This window comes from Osmia bicornis, chromosome 9 (genome assembly GCF_907164935.1).
Source record: "Osmia bicornis bicornis chromosome 9, iOsmBic2.1, whole genome shotgun sequence".
Lineage (NCBI taxonomy): Eukaryota > Metazoa > Arthropoda > Insecta > Hymenoptera > Megachilidae > Osmia > Osmia bicornis.
Window position 1 is genome coordinate 6,940,487 of NC_060224.1, and position 11,207 is coordinate 6,951,693.

The following is an 11,207-nucleotide window of genomic DNA, read 5'->3' on the forward strand; positions in this document are numbered from 1 at the left end:
AACAGATGAGAAACCGGTTCGAAGAACACGTAGACCCAACCCTCGAATTTAAACGGTTGAAATGCGAAGAATTGATCCCAGTACCCGAATTGAACGCCGTTCAATCCCTCTGCAAGCTTCTGGAAGTACTAGCAACCCCGCAAAACGGGGTTGAATTTCTAGGCGACAGAGATTCGTTCAACATCATCTGCAAAATGTGGTTCCTCTTTTGGTACAGTTTCAAAACTCCTCAATTTGATATTCTGAATTATGTATCAATGATAAATGAACAATTTTCTCTCTAGTATGTTATGGTCAGTATGCGGATCGGTCAACGAAGATGGTCGTTATAGGGTGGACAATTATATGCGAGAAATCGAGGGTTCCTACCCCCTTCGCGACACGGTGTACGAGTATTTTGTAGATTCAAGGCTACGTGCATTCGTCTCCTGGGAGGAGAAATTGTCTCAAGTTTGGAAGATCCAAGCAGGGTGAGTTTGAAAATTTATTTTCACGTTATTTCATCGAGTGACGATCATTTGGAATTTCAGCACACCGTTCTATAAAATAGTCGTGCCGACCGTGGACACCGTTCGATACGAGTACATCATAAGCTCCTTGCTAAGGAATGAATTTCCGGTTATGATCGTTGGTCCTGTAGGTACAGGAAAAACATCGGTATTGCAGTCGGTTCTTGATTCCCTGGATACTAATAAGTATAGTGTGCTCACGTTGAACATGTCTGCTCAGACCACTTCAAGGAACGTCCAGGTGAGTTTCAGTCTCTTAACGAATGATTCATCAAGAAACACGATGATGTTCATATTTTAGGACACGGTGGAAAGCAGGATGGAGAAACGTATGAAAGGGGTGTACGTTCCCATCGGTGGTAAAATCTTGATCGCGTTTATGGATGACTTCAATATGCCCATGAAAGAGATCTATGGCTCGCAGCCACCTTTGGAACTGATTCGACAATTGATAGGATATGGATTCTGGTATTCAACTTTCATTAAGTACTAGCAAACCCGTATGCAAGTTGCGCAAAATATTCAAGAAATATTTTTATAAAGGAGAAAGATAAATGGTTCTAAGAGCACTACATCCGTAGGTCTCCAGATTTTTAAAAGTGCAAACAGTACAATTAACAATTGCATAATTTTTTAAAATGGAAATGTATACTCTTTTCACTCTGTAGATTCTATGGAAGATTCTGAATATCACTGGCTTTGATTTCTGATCCTATCGGGACGATATTGGGGTTACCATTTCGTATTATTATATAGGATATTTTAGAAATATGATCATTCTGACAATTTGATGTAAAGGTACGATCGTGAGAGACAGAACAAGAAATATTTACAAAAGGTGCAAATGATGGCAGCTATGGGTCCTCCTGGCGGAGGTCGTAACGTTATTACTAACAGGTTGCTCACGAAATTCAATGTCCTCAACACAACGTTCCCTGTCGAGAAGCAGATCGTAAGGATCTATGGCACGATGCTGGAACAGCATATTGGAGAGTTCCATGCAGAAGTGAAAGGGATATGTTAGTAAAAATTCACGCAACAAAAATCGTTACATGTAAGAAATTAAAAAGTAATCATTTTGTATATTTAGCTAATGAAATAACTCATGCTACCATTGATATGTACAATCATGTGATCCAAACGATGTTACCTACTCCAGCGAAGATGCATTATCTGTTCAATTTGAGGGATATATCAAAGGTGAAGAAATTTTACATTCTGTATATATCATTTCTTATTTATGTATTTATTATGTAGGTATTTCAAGGGCTGCTTCGAAGTCACAAGGATTACCAGTACTCCAGGCAAACGTTCCTTCGTCTATGGATACACGAAGCGTTTCGAGTGTTCTGCGATCGTCTCATCGACGAAAAGTGAGTTGATTAAAAGTTGTTTAGAGCACGAAAGACTCTCGGAGACTGATACAAACTTTACCTTCAGAGATAGAGAGTGGTTCGTCGAGCAGATCAATGATCAACTTGGAAAGTACTTCGAGTTAACCTTCGGCAACGTCTGCCCTGAGAAAAGAAGCCCTGTGTTCGGTAAATTTCAAAGTCCGTTCGATTCTCTTCTTGAAACCTGATTTAAAACATTCATAGGTAGTTTCATGAACGCCTGGGACATATACGAGGACCTAACCGACATTGCTGCTATGAGGACTTACATAGAAAAACAAATGGACGAGTACAATGCATCGACCGGTGTAGTTCGTTTGAATTTAATTCTATTTCGTTACGCGATCGAGCACATATGTCGTATCGTTCGTGTGATATCTCAGGTTCGTTAAATAATTCATCGATTAAACGTTTCGTCTGTAAATCTAAAAACTGGTGAATCTTTACAGCCCCGTGGTAACATGTTGCTAGTAGGGATCGGGGGAAGCGGTAGACAATCGTTGTCAAGAATCTCCAGCTATATGTGCGAGTTAAGCATCTTTCAAATTTCGATCACGAAGCAGTACAGACTAGCGGAATTCCGCGAAGACTTGAAAACGTTGTACATGAAGAGCGGTGTGGAGGGAAAACCGTGCACGTTCCTCTTCAACGACACGCAAGTGGTCGAGGAACAGTTTCTGGAGATCGTTAACAACATGCTGAGCACAGGAGAAGTAACCAATTTGTACAAGAGCGACGAGCTGGAGGAGGTGAATCGGTTTCTAAGTATTTTTATTATTATTAATTTCAATGATAACAAGATATTTCAAAGGAACAATGTCGAAATGTTTTGTGGGGATTATAATGGCGCCCCGGCGTCTGGGGCCTCTTTCCTGCGATGGCCGCAAGGTGTCGCGCGTATACTCGTCCTTTCTCGCTAGTACTCCATCACGGACCTTGCCACTATATATATAAGATCTGAGAACACAGAACGAAGGCGTTTGGGACAGGGACCGTCCACGTATGGGGTCAGAGAGGGGCCTGTCCTGTATTCAGCAGGGACCGCGTCCACGTATGGGGGCAGGGCTCGTCCACGTCTGCGTCCCCAGGACTTCGTCCACGTATTCGGGCCCAGGGCTCGTCCACGTCAGGGACTGTCCACGTATGAGGGCGCAGGGCTCGTTCGCGTATGGGGTCCAGGGTACCTCATGTCCACGTATGGGGCAGGGACCGTCCCACGTGTGGGGGGGGAACCGTCCATTAGAACTCCGTCAGCCCCCCCACACTGATGGAGTTGTTAGTGGACAGTTCCCGAGAGGAAACGCCATAATTTTTCCACCGGCATTCTATAGTTTTCATCGTTTCTCCTATCTAATCTGTTCGCAAACATGCATCGGCGACCTCGATTGAAAAGAATTTTCCAATATCAGGATCAAACGCGTGGAACGGTACGCCTGTAACGTTCTCTTTTGTGCAGATTAAAAAGAGGCTGACGAAGGAGGCGACGAAGGCTGGACGAATACCAACAACGGAAGCGATCTATTCGCTGTTGATCGAACGGTCGCGTGCCAATATGCATTTGATCCTTTGCATGAGCCCGATCGGGGACGCGTTCAGGAACAGATTACGCCAGTACCCGGCCCTGATCAACTGTACGACCATCGATTGGTTCCTCGAATGGCCAAGGGAAGCTCTCCTCGAAGTTGGCAACAAGTTCCTCATGAATCTCAATCTGACGCTCACTATCACCGGCGAAAATAAAGTGGTTTGGTCTTCGGCTCGTCCCCCTCCCTTCCTTCTCTAACCCCTTTCCAAACGATCGATTCCATTCGATTCCGATTTCCAACAATCGAGACTAGAAGAACAGTGAGAGAGAGAGAGAGAGAGAGAGAGAGGACGAGTCTCTCCATTTCGTGGAATCCGATTATTTTCCTCTCCACGAGGAAACGTCGTCGTCGCGCGGATGATACGCCTCCCCGTCTGCCGCGTTTCCTAGACGGAAACGCGATCGTCCGAGCGTTTCCGGCCCGAGTAGACGCTTAATATTTTTGAATTTGTATCGTGCACTCGGAAGATTGAACTGGCAAAGAGGAATCGACCTCTCTATCTTTTTATCTCTTCCTTATTTCATCCGATTCCCTTCGAATGAATCTTCCTATCGATCGATCGGAAATCCGCTCTCTTTGCCACGGTTAATAACGGAGAGAATTTCGACCGAGATAAGTGTGATCGTTTACAGGAACCTCGACAATCCGCCACGGCGTTACCTTTGCCACCTCTTCAGGAACGAATGCGCGACGGAATCGCGTCGACTTTTTCTCTGATTCATCAATCGGTGTCACGGTTCTCTAGTAGAATGATCCTGGAAATGAAACGATACAATTACGTCACCCCGATGAATTTTCTTGAATTGGTAGCAGGATATAAAACGTGAGTCGTTTGAAAATTTTCGTTCTTTTATCGATATCGATGATAGTGTTTTCGACACCCGGTATAACTAACCGAAACGACACGTCAGTCGGACGAAGTGGTAGGTGAACGACGTCAACGATCCTCGTTTTCAGAATGCTGGAGGAGAAAAGGCAGGATTTGGCGAGCCAAGCGAACAAACTTCGCAGCGGTCTCTCCAAGATCGACGACACTCGTGTTAAAGTGAACGAAATGGCTGCGGAGCTGGAAATCACACAGGAACAGGTTCATAAATCTACCAGGGAATGCGAGGAGTTCCTCGTAACGATAGGTACCCGTCACCCTCTGACGCTGATGTATCGTTATTAGTTACAATTGTAATAGATCCATCCAGTGCTGGTTTCCATAGAACTTGAATTTTCATAGAAAATGTTTCTGTCCACTCGTACAGAATGAAATTAAAATTATCGGAAAGAAATGATTTTCTAATATATTTTACAGTGAATCAGAGGCGTGAAGCGGACGAGACGCAGAAGACTGTAACCGCGAGATCTCTTCGAATAGCGGAGGAACAAAAGGAGTGCAAGAGACTCGAAGAACTCGCTCGAGCTGACCTCGCCACTGTCGAACCAGCTTTAAATGAGGCCATGAAGGTATCCTCATCGACATTCATTCTTATCAGTCGTAATACTGTTCAGTTCGTTTGCTCCTCTTCGTGATTGAACACCCTGCCACTTTACTCGAATCGAGGTTCTTTAGCAAAAAAGAATGACCGAGTATCGTAAAATTAATAATATCTTGAAATCGTGTTAATTCAACCCCTTCCCCTATGATTTATTCGATAGTCGCGTTAGACATCTAATTATTCATTGCTTGAATTTTAAAACAAATAAAGAAACACCCTGCCTCTTTACTCAAATCGAAATTCTTTAATCAAAAAGAATGACCAAGTATTGTAAAATTAATAATAACTTGAAATCCTGTTAATTTAACCCCTTCGCCTATAAAAAGAAATTAAGAAAAATGAAATATCATTTCATTGAAATATCAAATGACCGATTTGAATTACAAGTTGCGTCACGAGTGTAACGAGACGTCGTAAGGCAAAGGGTTAATAAACTTTCAGGATCAATAAAAATCTCATTCGAAATGTAAAAACTACCCTGGCCGGTGTCGTTCGTATTCATTCGTATCTCCCATCGTTGTACATAACAAAATTCCCTCCACCATCCTCGATTTCGGATTTCATCCATATGTATAGTCCAATTTATCCGTCTGAAGCTCTCGAAGAGCTTCGTATTTCACCGGTGCGATTGTTACCCGTGACACAGGCGCTGGATGCTCTGAGCAAGAAGGACATCTCGGAGATAAGGTCTTTCACGCGTCCGCCGCCGAAAGTCGAGATGGTAATGGAAGCGGTGATGATCCTGAAGACCTCGGAACCGAGTTGGGCGGAGTCGAAGCGGCAACTTGCCGACGTGAACTTCCTGAACTCGGTAAAGGGAATATATATATATATACATATATACGCGTACATATAAGTTCGAGGCGTATTTCCGCGCGATAGATCTCGCTCGCGGTTACGTTGCGCACGATTTTTCAGCTACGATACTTCGACAAAGACCACATATCGGATCGGACGCTAAGGGCCATTGCGAGGTACACGTCGAACCCGGAATTCGAACCGGAGAAGGTTGGCGTGGTGTCGTTCGCCGCGAAATCGTTGTGCATGTGGGTCGTAGCGATGGAGAAATACGGGAAGCTGTTCAGGTAATTCGTATTCGACGATAAATGTCTGGAACAGTTCCTTTTCCGAGAGGGGGGAAAAAGGAAGCAGTCGAAGTGGCTCCTTTGAATCGCAGGATCGTTGCACCGAAGAGGGAGAAACTGGAGGCTGCCCTGGAGTCTCTCAGGCAGAAGGAGGCTGCGTTGAAGGAAGCGATGCAGCAATTGGAAAGGTTACAAGAGAAGCTGGAGAAATTGCAGCAGATGTATGATTCGAAGATGAAGGAGAAGGAGGAACTTATCAAACTGGTGAGTATCTAAATACATACAATTACAGAAATAAATCACCGATTGGAAATAATTTTCGAAAAATTCCAAATAAACCTAAGGATTCGATTCAATTTACTATTCGTATCTCCAGGCGGAACTGTTAAAATTGAAACTGGAACGAGCTGGAATGCTGGTGGACGGTCTCTCGGGCGAACGAATTCGATGGGAAAACACAGTCGCATCTTTGGCGACGTTTTTCGACTGGCTGCCAGGTGATTGCCTAATATCCACCGCCTTTGTGTCTTATTTGGGTCCGTTCGTGTCCTACTACCGAGAGGAGCTGATAACCATGTGGATGAAGGAGGTGAGTCCAGCTTCGTCGTTTCGACCGAACAATAATAGAAATTTATAAATTTCAAGGTGGAGAACAAAGAAATTCCAAACTCGCCGAATGTCAGTGTAATAGAATTCTTGGCCGATCCAGCGATTATCAGGGATTGGAACATCCTTGGTTTACCATCCGACGACTTCAGCACCGAAAATGGTATCATCGTGACCAAAGGGACCAGATGGCCTCTGGTTATCGATCCTCAGTGTCAGGCAGTGAAATGGATCAAGAATATGGAGGCGAAGAATGTACGTATCCTGGATTCCGGAAACAAAAAGGAATTCGTTTAATCTGTATTATTTATTCAGTCTTTGAAGGTGATCGATTTTGGCCAAGCGGACTTCGCGCTAGTGTTGGAGCAGGCCATCCAGTTTGGTGTACCTGTACTTCTGGAAAACGTTGGAGAGACGATCGATCCAGCTGTAAACCCGATCCTCGAAAAGGCCTTCGTTAAAATTGGTACATCGTTAGTGGGATGGATATTTTTAGGATTTAACGATAATGAAATCTGTACGCAGGCGATCATGTGATGATCAAGTTCAACGAAAAGACGATCACTTACAACGACAAGTTCCGGTTGTTCATGACGACGAAACTCCCGAACCCCCATTACGCCCCGGAGATATCCACTAAAACAACGTTATGCAACTTCGCCATTAAGGAACAGGGTAACTAATTGTCTTATCGTACACTCGCTGGAAAAGGGTGAAAAGTTAGAGAGTAAAGAAAGGAAAGGAGGATCGTGTAACTTTATCGCGATTCTTCTTCGATAATTCGATTTCGGTTAATTGATTCAATTGTTAAGGGTTGGAAGCTCAGCTGTTGGGAATCGTGGTGAGGAAAGAGAAGCCTCAACTGGAGGAACAGAAGGACAATCTGGTGTTCACGATTGCCTCCAATAAACGAACTCTCAAAGAGTTAGAGAACAAGATACTCTAGTAAGATATTCGATCTCTATCCTCTTCGAAATAGAATCTCCAGTTTGCCTATGAAAATGAGAAGAAAACTTATATACGTATCGTACAGTCTACTGAACGTGGCCGGGGACACTCTGTTAGACGACCTGGATTTACTGAGCGCCCTGCAATCGTCGAAAGCGACCTCAATCTCGATCGAGGAATCGTTGGTGGTATCTGAACAGACCGAGAAGGAGATAGATCTAGCGAGAGAGGAGTACAGATCGTGTGCCCAACGCGCCTCGATCCTCTTCTTCGTTCTGAACGACATGAGTCTCATCGACCCGATGTACCAGTTCTCTCTGGACGCATATATTACCTTGTTTATGCTGTCGATCGACAAAAGCCCGAAGAGTTTGAAACTAGCCGAGAGGATCGACAGTCTGAACGAGTATCATACTTACGCCTTGTACAAGTACCCGTCCACTTGATCTTTTCACTCGGGTCCGTCCAAGAATGTGCCCTCGAACTTTTCGATTCTGAGACAGACCTGTGCCACGAATCTAGAGTAAGAAACGATGATCCTCTATCATCTAAACGAGATTCTCTTGGAACAGATACACCTGTCGTGGTTTGTTCGAGCAGCACAAGCTGCTGTTCTCCTTCAACATGTGCATCAAGATATTAGAAGCGCAGAGTAAAGTGATGCAGGTTGAATACGCGTTCCTGCTTCGCGGTGGAATTGTCCTGGATCGAAAGAGTCAGCCTGACAAGCCGGTGCCTTGGATGCCGGACGAAAGTTGGGACAATGTCACTGAGCTGGACAAGTTGCCTGGATTTCATGGAATTGTATCCTCCTTTGAACAGTTCCCGCGTGATTGGAACAATTGGTATGATTTTTGAAAAACGTTAATACTGGACACTTTAAAATTTTTACTTAAATTTCGCATTTATTCAAATTATTTAATATATAATCATTTATATTTTATACACTTAATTGCCTACAATTAGAATATTTATATCGACGCCGTGATTCTTTTTTATAGGTACATCCACACAGAACCAGAGTCCATACCACTGATAGGGGAATGGGAGGCAAACTGCAACGTGTTCCAAAAAATGCTGGTGATACGAAGCTGTCGGCCAGACAGGATGTCCTTCTGCATCGGGAACTTCATCGTGTTGAATCTCGGTCAGAGATTCGTGGAACCTCCTGTACTCGACCTGAAAGCGGTCCTCGACGATTCCGTCGCCCAATCCCCGCTTATATTCGTTCTGTCGCCTGGTGTGGATCCTACGAGTACCCTGATGCAGCTGGTCGACAGCCAAGAAATGACTAATCACTTTATGACTCTGTCCCTTGGTCAGGGACAGTCACCTATCGCGACCAAGTTATCATCAAGATTATTGATTACCTATTTTTTTTTTATTTTTTAAGAACTAAGAACTCGAATATGCTTTATTTTCAGAATGATCGAACTTGGAGCGAAAGAAGGAGCCTGGGTGTTCTTAGCAAACTGCCACTTGTCTCTCAGTTGGATGCCGAAACTGGACAAAATCGTGGAGACCCTTGGGTCCAGTAAAACCTTGCACCCTCAATTCAGGTGATACACGTTCGAACGTAAACGCGGCGAGTCGATAACGACAGGGTTCGACTGGTTACAGATTGTGGCTTAGCTCGAGCCCTACTCCCCAGTTCCCGATATCGATCCTTCAGGCTGGGATAAAGATGACCACCGAGCCTCCCAAAGGTTTGAAGGCAAACATGAAACGGCTTTACGGTTTGATAACCGAGCACCAGTTCGAGGTGTGCGAGGCAAAGTCGAAATACAAGAAGCTTCTCTTTTCCCTGATATTCTTTCATGCTGTTCTCTTGGAACGTAAGAAATTTCAGCAACTGGGTTGGAACGTCGTTTACAGCTTCAATGATTCCGACTTTGTGGTAATATCGAAAACAGATAGCAAGAGAAACTTCTGTTTCAAAGTCTATTTTTAGTATTCCCATTTTCTCTCTGTAGGTATCCGAGAACCTTTTACAAGTGTACCTCGACGAATACCCGATCACCCCATGGGAATCCCTCAAGTATCTCATAGCAGGCGTTTGTTACGGTGGTCACGTGACTGACGACTGGGACCGCCGATTGCTGATGACCTACGTCCAACAGTATTTCAACGAGGACGCTTTGAACATACCCCACTATCGTTTGTCCTCGTTGCCAACCTATTACATTCCGAGGGATGGTTCCTTGGAGTCCTACCGTGATTTCATCTCGATATTACCAAACGTGGATAAGCCCGAAGCATTCGGTCAACACCCGAACGCGGACATTACCTGTTTGATCATGGAGACCAGGAATATGTTCGAAACTCTGATGAGTCTTCAGGTCCAGACGGTCAGCAGAGAGGAGATCAGCAAGGAAGAACTGGTTACTTCTCTAAAATATCAAATTCAACGATGAATCTTTAAAACTGTCAATGGAAAACGAATTTCTTCTCGTGTTTTCAAGGTAACCCAACTAACCGCAGACATACTGTCGAAGATACCGAACAATATCGACTACGAGACAGCTCAGAAACTGATAGGTCCGAAGAAGACACCGTTGGACGTTGTCCTGCTTCAGGAGATACAACGTTACAACGTGCTGCTACGGAAAACTCGTAGTAGTTTGAAGGAACTTCTGCTAGCCATTAAGGGTCTGGTCGTAATGTCGCCGCAGCTGGAGGAGATCTTTACATGCGTCCACGAGGGAAGGGTGCCCTCCGTTTGGTTGACAGCGTACCCGTCCTTGAAGCTCCTCGGAGCCTGGACCAGAGACTTGGTCAACCGTATAGAGCACTTTAGCGAATGGGCACAAACTACTCATCCACCGTTGCTGTTCTGGCTGGCTGCGTTTACATTCCCCACTGGTTTCCTTACCGCGGTACTGCAGACATCTGCCAGGCTCTGGAACGTGTCTATCGATTCCCTGTCCTGGGAGTTCAATGTTTTTACCGTTGATGACTCGACCATCATCGAGCCTCCTATGGTAATTAGCGAGTTTCGGATGAAACACCGTTTGCCGTCGCGTTAACGATCCTCAATTATTCCAAAACTTCTATACATCTACATGAACTATGATGGACCCCAGAGACTTGAAGCAAGAGGGACAGATATAACAATGTAACTTAAACTATAGCACCGTGATAGAGTAACTATTATTCCTTTCAATATTCTCCCCAAAAATGTCTTCGCAACTTGCGACAATTCCGCGTCTAATTTACCCAAGTAATGTTGTTTCCGCAATTGAACCCGCGGAAGGTCGAGCAGGAGGATCGATCCAATTACTCCGGTTGTCGCCATCGTTCACCCTTTAATGCAAGCGAAACGAGCCGCGGAAAAATAAAGGGGATAAAGAATTCAGCATCGCGATATCACTAGGAAATAGCTGCTTGTATACGCGCCTCTAACCGTGTGTACATTCCATTACAGGACGGCGTGTACATACGCTCCATCTTTCTGGAAGGCGGTGGATGGGACAAGAGGATCGGTGTCCTCGTCGAGCCAGCCCCCATGCAACTTGTTTCCCACATGCCGGTGATTTACTTCCGTCCCACGGAGCAGCTGAAAAAGCGAACCAAAGGTAACAGGAAACATTTA

The 11,207-nt window shown here is 44.7% G+C and overlaps 1 protein-coding gene across 1 annotated transcript in view; it reads left to right on the forward strand.

Moving 5' to 3' along the window:
* LOC114874393 (dynein axonemal heavy chain 2) overlaps positions 1-11,207 on the forward strand; it is a 35,591-nt gene that overhangs the window by 24,161 nt on the left and 223 nt on the right. Inside the window, exons 37-66 of the mRNA XM_046287174.1 lie at positions 6-211; positions 285-470; positions 531-750; positions 811-977; positions 1,308-1,528; positions 1,600-1,709; positions 1,767-1,882; positions 1,950-2,050; positions 2,108-2,286; positions 2,353-2,652; positions 3,360-3,647; positions 4,122-4,312; positions 4,447-4,622; positions 4,793-4,944; positions 5,623-5,787; positions 5,895-6,061; positions 6,154-6,325; positions 6,438-6,650; positions 6,707-6,922; positions 6,983-7,133; positions 7,193-7,342; positions 7,480-7,612; positions 7,701-8,045; positions 8,188-8,460; positions 8,617-8,961; positions 9,040-9,174; positions 9,236-9,512; positions 9,589-9,996; positions 10,078-10,596; positions 11,040-11,190. Of these exons, the coding sequence (XP_046143130.1) occupies positions 6-211; positions 285-470; positions 531-750; positions 811-977; positions 1,308-1,528; positions 1,600-1,709; positions 1,767-1,882; positions 1,950-2,050; positions 2,108-2,286; positions 2,353-2,652; positions 3,360-3,647; positions 4,122-4,312; positions 4,447-4,622; positions 4,793-4,944; positions 5,623-5,787; positions 5,895-6,061; positions 6,154-6,325; positions 6,438-6,650; positions 6,707-6,922; positions 6,983-7,133; positions 7,193-7,342; positions 7,480-7,612; positions 7,701-8,045; positions 8,188-8,460; positions 8,617-8,961; positions 9,040-9,174; positions 9,236-9,512; positions 9,589-9,996; positions 10,078-10,596; positions 11,040-11,190 (6,433 nt within the window). The remainder of the gene's footprint in view (positions 1-5; positions 212-284; positions 471-530; positions 751-810; positions 978-1,307; positions 1,529-1,599; positions 1,710-1,766; positions 1,883-1,949; positions 2,051-2,107; positions 2,287-2,352; positions 2,653-3,359; positions 3,648-4,121; positions 4,313-4,446; positions 4,623-4,792; positions 4,945-5,622; positions 5,788-5,894; positions 6,062-6,153; positions 6,326-6,437; positions 6,651-6,706; positions 6,923-6,982; positions 7,134-7,192; positions 7,343-7,479; positions 7,613-7,700; positions 8,046-8,187; positions 8,461-8,616; positions 8,962-9,039; positions 9,175-9,235; positions 9,513-9,588; positions 9,997-10,077; positions 10,597-11,039; positions 11,191-11,207) is intronic.